Source organism: Thunnus maccoyii, chromosome 13 (assembly GCF_910596095.1).
Source record: "Thunnus maccoyii chromosome 13, fThuMac1.1, whole genome shotgun sequence".
NCBI classification, from domain to species: domain Eukaryota; kingdom Metazoa; phylum Chordata; class Actinopteri; order Scombriformes; family Scombridae; genus Thunnus; species Thunnus maccoyii.
Genome location: NC_056545.1, coordinates 15,672,087 through 15,686,125, shown reverse-complemented (window position 1 = coordinate 15,686,125; position 14,039 = coordinate 15,672,087). Strand labels below are relative to the sequence as shown.

At 39.2% G+C, this 14,039-nt stretch overlaps 3 protein-coding genes across 15 annotated transcripts in view; 2 read left to right on the top strand and 1 right to left on the bottom strand.

Annotated features, from left to right (window-relative positions):
- Window positions 1-3,108, top strand: part of LOC121909794 (LIM domain kinase 1-like) — a 10,647-nt gene extending 7,539 nt beyond the window's left edge. Inside the window, exons 13-15 of the mRNA XM_042430496.1 lie at window positions 532-587; window positions 792-949; window positions 1,522-3,108. Of these exons, the coding sequence (XP_042286430.1) occupies window positions 532-587; window positions 792-949; window positions 1,522-2,125 (818 nt within the window). The 3' untranslated portion in view covers window positions 2,126-3,108. The remainder of the gene's footprint in view (window positions 1-531; window positions 588-791; window positions 950-1,521) is intronic.
- The window catches only part of LOC121909797, a 19,554-nt gene extending 15,304 nt beyond the window's left edge, over window positions 1-4,250 (bottom strand). For 8 of the 13 annotated variants that reach the window (XM_042430506.1, XM_042430512.1, XM_042430505.1 and 5 more), the window contains exon 1: window positions 3,115-3,911. The gene's annotated coding sequence lies outside the window, so the exon portion shown is untranslated. Of the gene's footprint in view, window positions 1-3,114; window positions 3,912-4,018 lie in introns of those variants that run through there. The other 5 variants (XM_042430510.1, XM_042430511.1, XM_042430509.1 and 2 more) reach the window with 5 other exon arrangements.
- LOC121910526 (septin-5-like) lies at window positions 2,757-14,039 on the top strand. The gene is made up of 13 exons (XM_042431767.1): window positions 2,757-2,760; window positions 4,392-4,756; window positions 9,387-9,776; window positions 10,205-10,301; window positions 11,388-11,474; window positions 11,728-11,851; window positions 11,975-12,109; window positions 12,220-12,337; window positions 12,503-12,604; window positions 12,711-12,807; window positions 13,118-13,280; window positions 13,493-13,595; window positions 13,684-14,039. Exons 1-13 carry the CDS (start codon window positions 2,757-2,759, stop codon window positions 13,753-13,755), a joined length of 1,857 nt encoding a protein of 618 aa, XP_042287701.1. The 3' UTR covers window positions 13,756-14,039.

Sequence of the window (14,039 nt, the reverse complement as noted above, 5' to 3'; positions counted from 1 at the left end):
AGGGCAGGGGGAGGTCTGGTGGCCCATATGTGACAATTGTTTGTTTCCTGTCTACGGTGGAGGAGAAGAATTATAGTAAATTGTAACTAATCCTTTTGAGAACATTTGTATTAGAGGAGAGAAAAAGTATTTTAAGCCTTTTTTAGAAAGGAAGTCTACCAACGGAGATTCATACTAGATTTAAACTTTTCTTTTTTAATCAAATGCTTTTAAATTAATGACAATATGCTAAGAAATATTTACTCAAGTGCTTTACACCACGCTGGTTTGACACAGATATAAATACTCTAAAGCTAAGTTTCTGAGTACTAGTACTGCCTAACCTCAACTTGCCTCTCGATACCATAAGTGCAATATGCAAAAAGGGGGGAAACTGTGTAAAAGACCTGCTGTTACTCTTAGGCCTAATAGGAGATTTTATATGACACACACAACACATGATCTGGATTGTTTAATCAGAAATAGAACTGAAAGTGCTGAAGACGGGTCAGTAAGGATGTACTTTACGAATCTTTCCTGTACATCTCTCAGGGAAAAGCTACGACGAACGGGTGGACATCTTTTCCTTTGGTATCATGATATGTGAGGTAAGAATGTCTAGACAGAGTAAAATGTTCCTAAAAAACATTAAGCACTTGATTTTTTTAAAAATCACAAGATATGCTGTTGACTGAACAATCCAAAACCGAGTTAAAATGTTAAATGTCAAAGAAACTAGCAATATTATTCATATTTTTGTCATTAATCAAACATCTTATCAATTTTAAAGCTGTATGCATCAATCTCTTCAGATCATAGGTAGAGTGAATGCCGACCCCGACTATCTCCCCCGGACAAATGACTTTGGGCTAAATGTAGCTGGTTTCCTGCAGCAGTACCACCCTCCACAGTGCCCCTTGGCCTTCCTGCCGCTGGCTGCACTCTGCTGTGACATGGACTCTGAAAAACGGTATGACTGCATAAATCCAAGACATCTGTAAATTTCTATAAATCAAAATATGAGCTACATGTAAATATTGCTCAGTTAGACTGAAACCAAGTCCCTCATTTTTAATATGTTTCAAAATACATTTTAATTGTTCAGTTCTATCAGAACAATCACAGGCCACCCAACCACTACTTAATAATACACGCCTCATTAAAGGGGTAGTGTGTATAATTTGGGGTAAGTCAGTCCATTGTGACTCCAGTGTCATCAACTCTACCCTATGATGACAAAGTGATGTGGTAGATAAATGTTGTAATTAAGGAAATTGCTAAACAAAATATTGCATTCATTCGTTACCTTTCACACTACAATCAGAAAGTCATTTTCTGGTTAGTTTATGCAGAGTCCACACTCTCATCCAGGACTCTTGGGCTGTGTGCTGCCCAAACAGTCAATGGTGTACTAAGCAAAACAAACTGAAGTAATACAGTGCAGAATAGCCGAGTAAATATATTGTTTTTGCACCACTGCAGTAGAGCTGCATGTAGGACTTACAGCCTCTCATCGCTACTCTTTTTTTCTAACTCTTACAGTGCTTCCTTTTCAAAACTGGAGGAGTGGCTGGAGAACTTGCTGATGCACCTTGACATCGGCCTGCCTCTGCTCTCTGAGTTAGAGCAGCTCCGCAGAGCCTTCTGGCAGAACCACAACCACCAACACCACCCTCACAATCAGGACAAGACCATTAACTCTAATGAACAAACCAATTCTTCACAGCCACAAAGACAGAGCCCTGTCCCCACACAATCTTTGGACAATGGAAATAACCACAAAGAGCCTAATCTCCTTACTCAGAGCAAAGACCAAAATAGCACACCTGACAGTCATTTGGACGAAGAGCAGCACACACATGACCACCATGACATGAGGACTGAGCATGACCACTCCTGCTTGAACAAAGACTGTAAGGACAACTCACAAGGAAACAGCCAGAGGTGCTGCAGGTCTACAAGCAGAGACTCAGACAAGGACACGTCTGACAACTATGAACACAGTCTCTCAGGACAACCAGACGCCCAGCGTGAGCCCACACAACCGCTGCAGGTCAACAACTCGCTGCTAGGCCGATGTAACAGGCCCAGTAGGACAAGTAGAGTGCTATGGGACAGATCTACAGAGAACAGCTCCTTTCTCTGACTGCTTAATCCGATGGCCAACACAAGAAATGTCTACAAAGTCCACTCTTGAAGGATATGCCTTTTCAAACAAATTGGACAGAATTGGACAAAACCTAGCAATAGAAATCCAAAGGGGATAATTTACATGAGAAGCATTAAATGATTTGTATGCAGCTTAATCACAACTGGTTAGCATATTAAATTTGCCTCACATTTCTCTTTCAACCAGTATTTATATGTTTTCAACTAGAGCCCAATCAATACTGGATATTTGATTTTGATACTCACATTAATATTTGAGAGTTTAAAAATGCAGTAGTGGTGTATTGGCCAGCATTCATTTTACAAAAACACATAACATAAACAAACATTTTTGATGAGGATTCCTTAAAGTCCCCAAAACTTCTCTGTGCTCTCTGGTGGACAGACTATGTAATGGTGACACAGTTTCTAAATGACCCCAAACATATCTTCGACATTTCAAATTACTACAATTTCCCTTGACATATCGGCTAACATGTGCTGATATTGGTATTATTTAAAAGGCTAAAATTGGTTGGCCAGTTTACAGGTTGGGTTCTAGTTTCAACCTTGTCCAGAAGCTGTGAAACACAAGATGGCACTTTATACTTTAAGCTGCAATACGTTGCATGGGTCAGTTATTTATCAAAATACTTTATGTATTTTCTGTTAAACATTTTCATATTACATCTAACAGACTGATTTGTAAATATAAACCTGCAACTGCGGTTAACTTAATAAAGAGAAATATAAATTCATGTGAATGCATTTACATCCCTTTTTAGCATTAAATGACTCCTTATACGCCTTAGTGAAATTTACTTCTACTTGATTATCAAATGCAGTCCTTTTCTAGACAATTGTTTTTCATTTAGTAAGGAAAACAGACAACAATTTAACAATATATCTTATCAATGTTAATGATTTCATTAATAAACTTAAAGGAATAAATCACAAGAAATTATGGACCACGTATCAAACACTCACCTCCTGTGGGCTCGACAGGTGGCTCTGAAAAAGCGTCCATTTTTCTGAAAGACTTAGCATTAGCATTAGCTAGCATTGTCTCCTTGAACCAAAATGTAAACGTTTTATTTTCAGATAATGCTTCGTGTCTATTTAAAATTAGCATTGCTTTTAATTTTTTTTACATTTATATACACAGAAATGTAGTTTAACTGTATTTTTCTTGTGTTGTATATAAATATATTTGCATACAGTCAATGTACAAAACAATGATTGTAAGCTAGCCCGTATCTCCAGTGTAACTGTTACTGACAAGGAGTTTACAACGGCTAACTTAACATTTTAATGTTTTTTCTCCAACTCACTGCTGCAGGCTCCACCTCTCAACCGTCCATTAGTGTTGTCATTTGTAACAAATAATCACAGTTTCATCAAAATATGACATAAAATATGGCTAAATAAGCGGCCCGTGGTTGACGCTAGCGTATTCTCGCCGTTACCTTTGGTTACCTTGCCGTTAGGTTTTTTTTTGTTGATGCTTGACGCACGTATTTTACGTTACTAACGTAACTAGCTAGCTAGCCGCGCTAGCATGTCTAGGACGCCATATACCAATATTTCTGACTTATTCTGGCGAATATGTCTGTGTTTGGAAAATACTGAGCATAAACTGGACAGTGGAGTAATTTGTCAAGCTGAAAGATTAGTTTAAGAAGTTTCTGGACGTTTTGATAAATTATTTTGACGTGAAACTGGTCACCTTGACCAGATATCTGATAATATAGATATCTTTTAAAATGCTTTACAGGTTTTATCCAACTAATAATTATTTGCAGAAACTCAAGAAAGACATTGATGTATTATATAGTATTATACCTTTTGAGGGGAGCTCAGAGAAACACTGGTACATTTATGTTGGTCTTACCTGCATACAAAACAACTGTGGAGTAAATTGTCAAGATTTATTGCTGATCGTATCTGAAAGACCAAAAACGTTATATTTCATCTATTTTCCAGCAGCGGGTTTCCGCCTCAAAATGTATTTTCGTGATCTCACATGTGTCATATTTGTCCACACAATACATTTTTCCAAAGTAATGTAAAGTGAAGGTAGATATGATCAGTAATAAATCGTGACAATTTACTCCACAGTTGTTTTTTATGCAGGTAAGACCAAAATAAGTGTTCCCCACAAAAGGTACAATTTACATCAATGTCTTTCTTGAGTTTCTGCAAATAATTATTAGTTGGATAAAACCTGTGAAACATTTTAAAAGATATCTTTTTGACTTTGTAAGTCAAAAAAACTTGTGCAGCAATAGCCAAACTTTCCCTACAAATATCCCCAACAAATGTGGACCAATACACTGGCTCCATTGTCCTCCTCTCTCTTCTATCTCCTCCACGTCAGAGCTTCAAGACTGAGTGGACTGCACCCAGAGCTCAGTCTAATGCACTGATCCACACATACACACACACACACACACACACACATACACCATATGCCTCAACACGTTTTATTAGCTCTTATATAGATTGGTGTTTTGGCATCACAAACATTGTAGTTAATCCTTTTTCTGCCTCTGATCTGGGGTTTAAGAAGCCTGCTGCTGCCTCATGGAGCACATGTCCTCTCCGGTCAGGTTCCACGGCAACAGAAAAGGTATGTCTACAACACTGAGACACCTGCATTTATACACAACTCTGTTACATCACCCATTCATTGACATTATAGGTAGTTTCTACAGTATAAAACAGCTCAGCCGATGAAGCGACTACTTTAACAGTTTATAGTATTACTGCTGGAATTTATATTTGTGAAAGGCACTTGTGTTCATTGTGACTTTTGTAGCGTGTTTTACTGTATTTTCTATCACCTCGCTACTGTTAGACCCATTCTAGTTTGGACTTGCACTTGTGTACATGTTAAAGCTTATTGAGCACTGTGTCGGTACAAAGTATTACATATTTTTATTATAATCAATTGAATTTATAGTGTTGCATTTTATCTATTTTTTAACCAACTCTACTATATGGTATCATCTCTGCCCAAAAAAAGCTGCAACTTTTTCAGAAAAGGAGGTAGGACATGTTTGTAGAATAGTCTTAAATGATAGTCGTTGTAACGTGTGTGTTTGTGTGTGTGTGTGTGTATGTGTGTGTGTGTGTGTGTTTAAGAGTTAAATCTCCAACCCCCCACCCTGTTAGAGCATTAGAAGTTGGGTTAAGCCTGCTGCAAAGCTTTGTGGGTAATGAGAGCTGACAGGTAGAGGGACGCCAGATGAACCCTGATCAGGCCAGCAGCAGTGTGGGCTGTGTTTTTGTTCTGCTGTCTTTAGTCCAGGTTAACAGGTGATGTGAGCACAGTATGAGACAGGAGAAATGTGCATCTCCTGTTAGGGATGTGTGGAGGCTTGGGTGTCCCAGCTCCTCATGCTGTAGCCAGTAGAGTCACTTCAGGAGGAAATTACCTGTGAGGTGACCAAAGTGGGTGGGGACAAAAGAAAAAGATAGACTCATACAGCCCTGGTAAATATTTTCATGCACTAGCTTTGTGTACATGAGCTCCACACTGAAAAATACACCTTAAAACTAAGAAGAGCAAGCAGCTTAGTCTAGTTAGTGTATCCAGTTTGACCCTAGTGTTTACTAACTTGCCGCTCCAGACTGTCTGTTGTCCAACTCTCCACCCTGTCCATACAGATGGATGAGGGCAACCATAATGGTATAATGTAAGTAAGTAAACTTTATTTATATAGCACTTTTCAAAGCAGCAGTTCCAAAGTGCTTCACAGTTAATAATAAAAATGCATAATAGTACACAGCGTGAAAACAGCAAGTAAAAAATACAATTTGTAAAAAGGAAACAGACACTCAACAACTCAAAAGCAAGATTTACAAACAAAACACGATTAAAATACAAATAAAACCAACAGGAATTGCAGAGCAACAAACATATAAAAATGCCAGCCTATACAAGTGAGTTTTTAAACCCACTTGTATAGGCTATTTCAGATTAAACTCAGCTGACCTGACAGTGAGGGGGAGGCGATTCCATAATGTTGGAGCTAAAACGGTAAAAGCACTGTCCTCCTTTATCTTGAGCCTGGACCACAGGACACTTAAGAGCAGTTGGTCAGAGGATCTGAGTAATCTTGGTGCAGAGCATAGGGTTATAAATTCAGAAATATAAGTGAGTGCCATGCCATGAAAAGCTTTGAATATGATCTTGAACTGAATTCTGAAGCATACAGGAAGCCAGTGTAAGTGGGCCTGAATGGGGGTAATATGCTGTCTTCGTTTAGTGTTTGTCAAAAGCCTGGCAGCCACATTCTGAATCAAGTGAAGTTGAGCAATTGCAGACTCGCTTACACAAGAAAATACAGAGTTACAGTTATTTAGGCAGGAAGAGATAAGCATGGATAATTTACTCTGTGATGTTCTCAGGCAATGAGTTGTAAAAAACAAGACTGAACCAATTTCGGTCAAAGTTCAGATTTTTATCAAAAACAACACCAAGATTTCTAGCAGATGGTTTTATATTCCCTGCTAAATGCCTGATCTATGGGCTAATACTCTTTGAAATTTGGTCAGGGCCAATGACCAAGATTTCTGTTTTGTCCGTATTTGTTTTGGCTGTAAAAAATTTTGGTGACATCCGGTCTTTAATAGCAGTGAGGCAACAATGTATCCAGATTTTAAAGTTTGTCAGATTTAAATGATACATAAAACTGGGTGTCATAACAGTGGTAGGCAACAATATTAAACTGACGAATAATATGATCAAGGGGCACCATTTACAAGCTGAACAAAATGGGACCAAGGACTGAACCTTGTGGGACCCCACACGACATATGAGTCGATGATGAGACAAAATCATCAACAGCCAAACTGAAAGATCTCTCTGTAAAATATGAGGAAAACCATTTGAGGGCAGTTTCATCTGTGCCAAACCAGTGCTTTAGTCTATCCAGCAAGATAGTATCAATAGTGTCAAAGTCAGCAGGCAAGTCTAACAGTGCTAAAATGGAGTGGTGACCAGAATCTGCATTCATAAACATATTATCAGTGACTTTCAGCAAAGGAGTTTCAGTACTATGTTTTACACCATATCAAGCAGATTATTCAGGGAAATAGGGGTAAATTCACTCAATAATGTGAAGGAGGCGTCCGGAGAAGTTATACACGAGGTAGGGAGCGTTATAACCTTAACCTTCTCAACAAAATATGCTAAGAACGTATACATTCTATTACAGAGGAGGCTGAAACGGTTAAAGGAGCAGGGTTTACAAGTCGATCATTGGTGCTAAATTCTAGAGTTATACTTTTTTGCAGCTCCAAGGTTTGTAAAATATGTTAAGTCTCTCTTTTTTGATTAATAAATTATAAGAAGACAATAACTCTCTCATATGAAGGGGGTGGACTTGGAGGTTGCTTTTCTTCCACCTTCGTTCTGCTCTTCTACATTCTCTTTTTAGATGGCGAGTATCCTCATTTACCCAAGGTGATGGATTTGACTGGCGCCTTGACCTTCCCTAATGGGAGCAATATACTCTAAAATTGATGAATATAAAAGATTAAACTGATCAACCAAGTCATTTACATCATGAAACTGAGTAAGCTGTGACACTGAGCAGAGAAAACAGGAACAAATTATCAGCAGATCTCTCATTAAGGATGAAGGGTAATATCGAACACGACAGTTTTATGATCAGAGACAAAATCTTTCAGGGTGAAGGAGTTAACAGATAAACCCACAGTAAAAACTAAATCAAGAGTATAGTCTTGTTCATGTTTGGGATGTCATACATGCTGTTTCAGATTAAAAGATTCATAAATACTTAAAAATTCAGAGGCAAAACTATTAGTGGGGTTGTCCACATCAATATTAAAATCTCCAACCAATAAGATTTTGTCATAGCTAAAAACAACAAAGGAAATAAAATCACAGAAATCAGATGAGAAGCTACTGTTGGGTTTAAGGCAACAATAAATAACAATACAGCAGACATGGGTATCACAATTGACTTTGAACATCAGCACTTCAAAGCCAGGACATTTCTCCACTGACATGAGGCTACAGCTCAAATGATTTTTAAAAGCCACAGCAAGGCCACCTCCATGACCAGTGAGTCTGGTGGAATTAAAAAACATATAATTGGGGGAAAAAGCTCAGCAAAAGAACTGATGTCACCAGACCTAAGCCAGGTCTCTGTTAGAAATAGAAGATCCAAATTGAAGGTTGTAATAAAATTGTTTAAAACAAAGGTCTTATTTGCTAGAGGTCTAGCATTTATGAGGGCTAAATTAACAGGTATGGTGGTTAGATTTATTGACAGAGGGTCTCATACTTGTGAGAACCTGTATAGTGAAAGCTGGGGTTTGAAAAGAATAGGATAGGGGATTGATATATGTATCTGGAGGAGGGTGTGTCTAACTATTTTGTCCTGTCCTCCTTACTGGTCAGGGGGCTTGCAAACTGTAAAGTGACGTTCATGTTTAACATTCTTGTTCCACTGTGTTTAAGATGGAGATTATCCTGCTTGTAGAGATCCTCCCTAGTACAGAAATAGTCAAAGTGGTTGACAAAACCAAGACCAGTAGCAACACGGAAATTGAGAGGCCAGTGATGCATGCCTAAAGTGCAGCTAAACTTCTCACAGGACTTCCTCTGTGTACGAATGGGACCAAAAAAATGCATATTTTTCCGATGGGATAATGGGATCACAGTTCATGGATAATCAGTGAAGAAAGGGTGAATTCATCCACTACAACAAAAGACACAAGCTCATCATGTCATGTACTCAGAGATAATGGTCACTAACTGTGGCCTCCAGCAGCTGGTTAGTCAGTTAGGGTTTGTCTTTATACATGTAGTGTTGTCATAGTGACATGTGAACAATCTATAATTGATATAAATTATAACCTACATACATAGATATACAGTATATACTGTATTTCTAACAGTCTCATCATTAAAAAACTTAAAATCAAAGTGGGATTGCCTAAATCTTTTTGTACTTAATAACCTTGTATAGCTGCTCCTAAAAGAATAGACCATCACCAATAGTTGGTTTAATTAACTGCTGATTATAAGGTTTCTGTGCTTATGTTTGCTTTCTTTTTTATAGTAGTAGAAGCAGTAGTAGTACATTTCATTTCATGTTAGGTTTCTGTTTTCCCAGCTAATCAGTAAAAAGGAGAATGGTCTCTTCTGATTAATAGTAAATCAGTTATATTTTGGAGTCTTTTAATAGTAAAGCCATGTATATCTCTGCTGCTTCCTGTCCCAGTTGTCCACTCTGTCGATTGAGGACGAGGAGGACATTCAGCTTCCTTATGCCATGAGAGATCTGCCTCCCACCTCACAGCCTGGCGAACAGCTACACACAACAGGCCACCAGGCGGCGGTCTACTGTGAGGCAGAGGGAACTGGGTCAGCAACCAACGGGAGACTCTCCAGCCTTCCAGGGACTCCCTCTCTGCCCCGTCCCACACCCTGCAACCCCACAGGCTCACCAGCGTTCCCTCACAGACCAAGTCGCATGGGACCGGACTCAGTGTTTCAGCCCCCACCTCTGAGGAGGCAGCTCATCACTCAGGAGTCTCTGGACTGTCCGCTCAGCCCAGCCTCCCGTCCACGCAGCCCATGGGGACGCTTTGACCCCTATGACTCTCCAGAGGTGTGTTTTTGTTACCTGTGTGTGTGCTTCTTTATGATGAGTGTGTACGTGTTATTGTCTGTTGTCATGTTGTCTGTTTTTGTAATGGTTTTAGAGTGTTTGGAGATTGAAAAAATGGTTAATTAACTATTATTGTTATTTGTGGGAAATATTTGTGGGAATTTTAGATTTTTTCCACAGAAGAAATTCTATAAGCAGAACAAAAATATAATTTCAAGAAGCAAAACAACTTAAAAAACATACGTGAGCTGAATTGAACTGCCAGTTTAAATCAACTAATCAGTCACAAGAATATTATTTCATTGTTTTGTGTTGAAATGTCCCGGTGTTTACTGTGATATTTGAAGAAATAATTTGATTCTAGGCTTTGTGTTCACCTTTTAAGTCTTTACTTACTTAAATGTTATGCTTGTGTCCTCTTTCTGCAGGATCAGGACAAGGAGTATGTGGGTTTTGCCACATTGCCCAACCAGGTTCATAGAAAAACAGTGAAGAAAGGTTTCACATTCACAGTTATGGTGGCGGGTGAGTCGTTCCTTATGTCTACTAACTGGGATAACTGGATGTATAACTTCTCTCCTAAAAGGGAAATTTTACATGACAAATCACACCATTATATACAAACATTAAGAAAGTTTCAACTAACCTAATTTGGTTAATATATTCACTGATAATATAAGACTAAAGACAACAAACACCTTGTATCACGAATATACTACTCTACCGTCCATGTCAACCAGAAATGGGAGAGGGAATCGCAGCCTGGAGATATCTGAGGATATTTGGGTAATATTTGGGAAGGCCAGGCTAGGACTACCGACTCAAGATCCTGTTCTTGAGTTGAGTTCTGCTGGAAGAACATAATAAGATATTTTGTGACTCTAAAATTGAAATTTATACAGCAGGGTTTTCAGGGACAGGATAATGTGGCAGTATGGTAAATCAATAGCAGACCATTTTCATATATTTCAGACTTGCCCTTTAATTCATTCATATTGGCAAGAGATCGCTAAAGAAATAAATAATAACATTTTTGGGATAGAAGTTGATTGCTCTTTTGTCACATTATACCTGGACAAGATCCTTGACAAACTCATGGCTCTGGATGAATATCTCTATGAAGTACAAGAAAGCCATCACACAGATGCGGCTGCAGGCAAACCCTCCATCAAAGGATGACTGGACCACAATTGTCAACAAAATACACTGTATGGAGACCTTTTCCTTAAGTCTACGATCTGATCAATATATAAAATACTGGAAAAAATGCACTTCATACTCTATAAGTGCCTAGGGGAGATGTAACCTACTCTCTATGTAATTGAAAAACCCTGTTTTGTACTATTGTGTGGAACATACCAACCCATTTTTAACCTGAAAACACCAATAAAAAAAAAGTCACAAAAAAAAGTTTCAACTGATAACATCAGAGCGGATGTCAATGATCTGACACAGTGCTAAGAAATGTCTTTATCTGTGTCGATTACAGCCATTACTGCTCTCCACACTTATCAACCATGATAAAAGCATTTATGACTGAATGGGATTGAATGTGATATTTTAGTCATGCTACTTTAAGTATCGTTACAGAGTCTCTCCTTCTCTCTGCAGGAGAGTCTGGCCTCGGTAAATCCACGCTGATCAACAGTCTGTTTCTCACGGACCTCTATAAAGACAGAAAAGTTCCTAATGCAGAGGGTGAGATGACATCTGTTCTGCTTCTACTGTGGTAAAAGAAGCAGGACAGTAGCTGGAACAAGATTACGCAGATGTCTGGTCTCTCTGTAGAAATCAGTTACATGAGCTGTCATTTCAATCTGTGATGCCACTCCTACTTTCGAACCTTGACGTGTGTGCATGTATTGTTCAAATGTTGTACAAATCTATTCTGTGCACATCGTTATTTTGTCACCTGTGCAGATTTACTGACTTTGCACGTGTGTGTCTGCAGAACGGATCAATCAGACAATCGACATCATCAAACACTCCATTAGCATTGAGGAGAAAGGAATCAAATTGAGGCTCACCATCATAGACACACCAGGGTTCGGAGATGCCATCGACAACACAGAGAGGTGAGGTCATCAACATGCGACTTGCAGTGTAGTTTTACTCTACACACACAGTGCTGTTTTGTTGACACAGTCATGGACACAGCATCATAAGCACACTATTGTGTTTTTATGTGTATGCGTCAGCTGGAAGCCAATAGAAGATTACATCGACCAGCAGTTTGAACAGTATTTCAGAGATGAGAGCGGCTTGAACAGAAGAAACATCCAGGATAACAGAGTCCACTGCTGCCTCTACTTCGTCTCTCCATTTGGACACGGGTACGCTGATGTTTTGAAGCTAAACTAGTACAACACTGCCGCAACAGTCACACCCAAAGAGGTTCAATATCATATTTATGTACATACATGTGTGTTTTCCCCCCCGCCAGTCTTCGACCTCTGGATGTTGAGTGTATGAGGGCCTTGCATGAAAAAGTCAACATAGTTCCTGTTTTGGCCAAAGCTGACAGTCTGACACATGTAGAGGTCTGCAGAAAGAAGATGAAGGTATGAGATGATGGTTTGGAAGTTTTACTGTCACCTCGATGGATTCTTCAGGGATAGTTCAGGGACCTCTGGATCTCTGTAAAGACAGTTTTATATTTTCACCTAATTTCTCTTTGTCTCTTTCTCTCAAACATATTATTGTTTCAATGTGTTCATGTTGTCCAGATCCGAGAGGACATTAAGCAGTTCGGGATCAACATCTACCAGTTTCCCGATTGTGATTCAGATGAGGACGAGGACTTTAAGAAACAGGACCAGATACTCAAGGTAATTCAGTCCATCCAGATACTCCTCAGTTCACCTCTCAAGGCTGAAATGTGTCATCTCATCCGTGTTAAGACTGACAGTTTATTGTTTTTGCTTCTCTCTGCAGGACAGCATCCCCTTCGCAATAATTGGGAGTAATGTTCAGATGGAGAGTAAAGGTCGCAAGTTCAGGGGTCGTGTCTACCCCTGGGGTGTGGTTGAAGGTATTATACACAAACACACTCTCAATCCGATGTCCAGTTTTATTTTAATTGAAGTTTATAAACAATAAACAATATTTGTGGTATATTTATTTATATGTAATGCAAATCACATCTTCAAATCGTGGATATTTCTGTCAGCAGATAGAGTTTTCTATCACTTTTACTTTATCACTGACTATTTATTTATGTTCCAATTAACAAATATTTTTGCACATTTTGTCTCAGTTTTACACATCGCTGTTTCTCGTTTCCATAACAACCAAAAGAAAATCTAGTCTGATCCAGTAGCTTGTTGTCATTGCATGGCCAGTGGAGAACCCGGTTCACTCCGACTTCCTGCTGCTGAGGAACATGCTGGTGAGGACCCACATGCAGGATTTGAAGGACGTGACGCGGGAGACGCACTACGAAAACTACAGAGCCCAGTGCATCCAGAACATGACGCGCATGGTGGTGCAGGAGAGGAAACGCAGGTGGGTGGAGTCGGGATGCAGACCAAGGACTGATTAATTAGTTAGTTGAAGTCATTCTTTTTGTCATTAAGTTCCTTATTTTTGTTAGCGTCCATAGTTAACACAGTTGTTTTTATTCACAGTAGCAAGAACAAGAAGTCTTTGCAGCATATGTACACACTGATGTCGAATGTTCTTCTTTGTGTGCTTGTATTTATGATTCTGGGTTTTAGTTTGCGTGAAAGGCATCGAGAGGGGAGCGAGACAGAAATTCCTCTACCGCTGGCCGTTGTTGACACTGAGAAAGAAAGACTCATCTTTGAGAAAGACGAACAGGTGCGTTTCTGCTTCTCTGACTCATTCACTCAGCCAGTCGGTCAATTGCAGAGGTATTTACCGCTCCTTCATTTGATTCCTTCTGCAGCTGAGGAGGATGCAAGAGGTGCTGGAGAGGATTCAGGAGCAGATGCAGAACAGCCAGACAGGAGGCTGCTGATTCTCCCATAATTCCCAGGATTGATCGCTGCCTCTGAACACTGAACCACAACTGATTAACTGATTAACTCTGTTTGATTCATTATTGTGTTCCTGGAGGGATCCTAGATGAGAATCCATGCTAATAGTGTTTACGCTGCCATCTAGTGGCAGTAATAGTGATGTCCAGCGTTGGGTTTTAAATCTGTAAACTACATTTTCCATCACTTGTGAGTAATGTATTGTGTTTTTGTCTTTTTTTGTATTTTTCATCTTTTGTTCTGACAATTATTTTGCCATTTTGTA

Bases quoted from the DNA above. Each gene is read 5' to 3' on its own strand.
- LOC121910526 (XM_042431767.1), top strand. The intron at 11,852-11,974 runs GTGAGGTCATCA...TGTATGCGTCAG, and splicing joins GCCATCGACAACACAGAGAG to CTGGAAGCCAATAGAAGATT. The intron at 12,110-12,219 runs GTACGCTGATGT...CCCCCCCGCCAG, and splicing joins GTCTCTCCATTTGGACACGG to TCTTCGACCTCTGGATGTTG.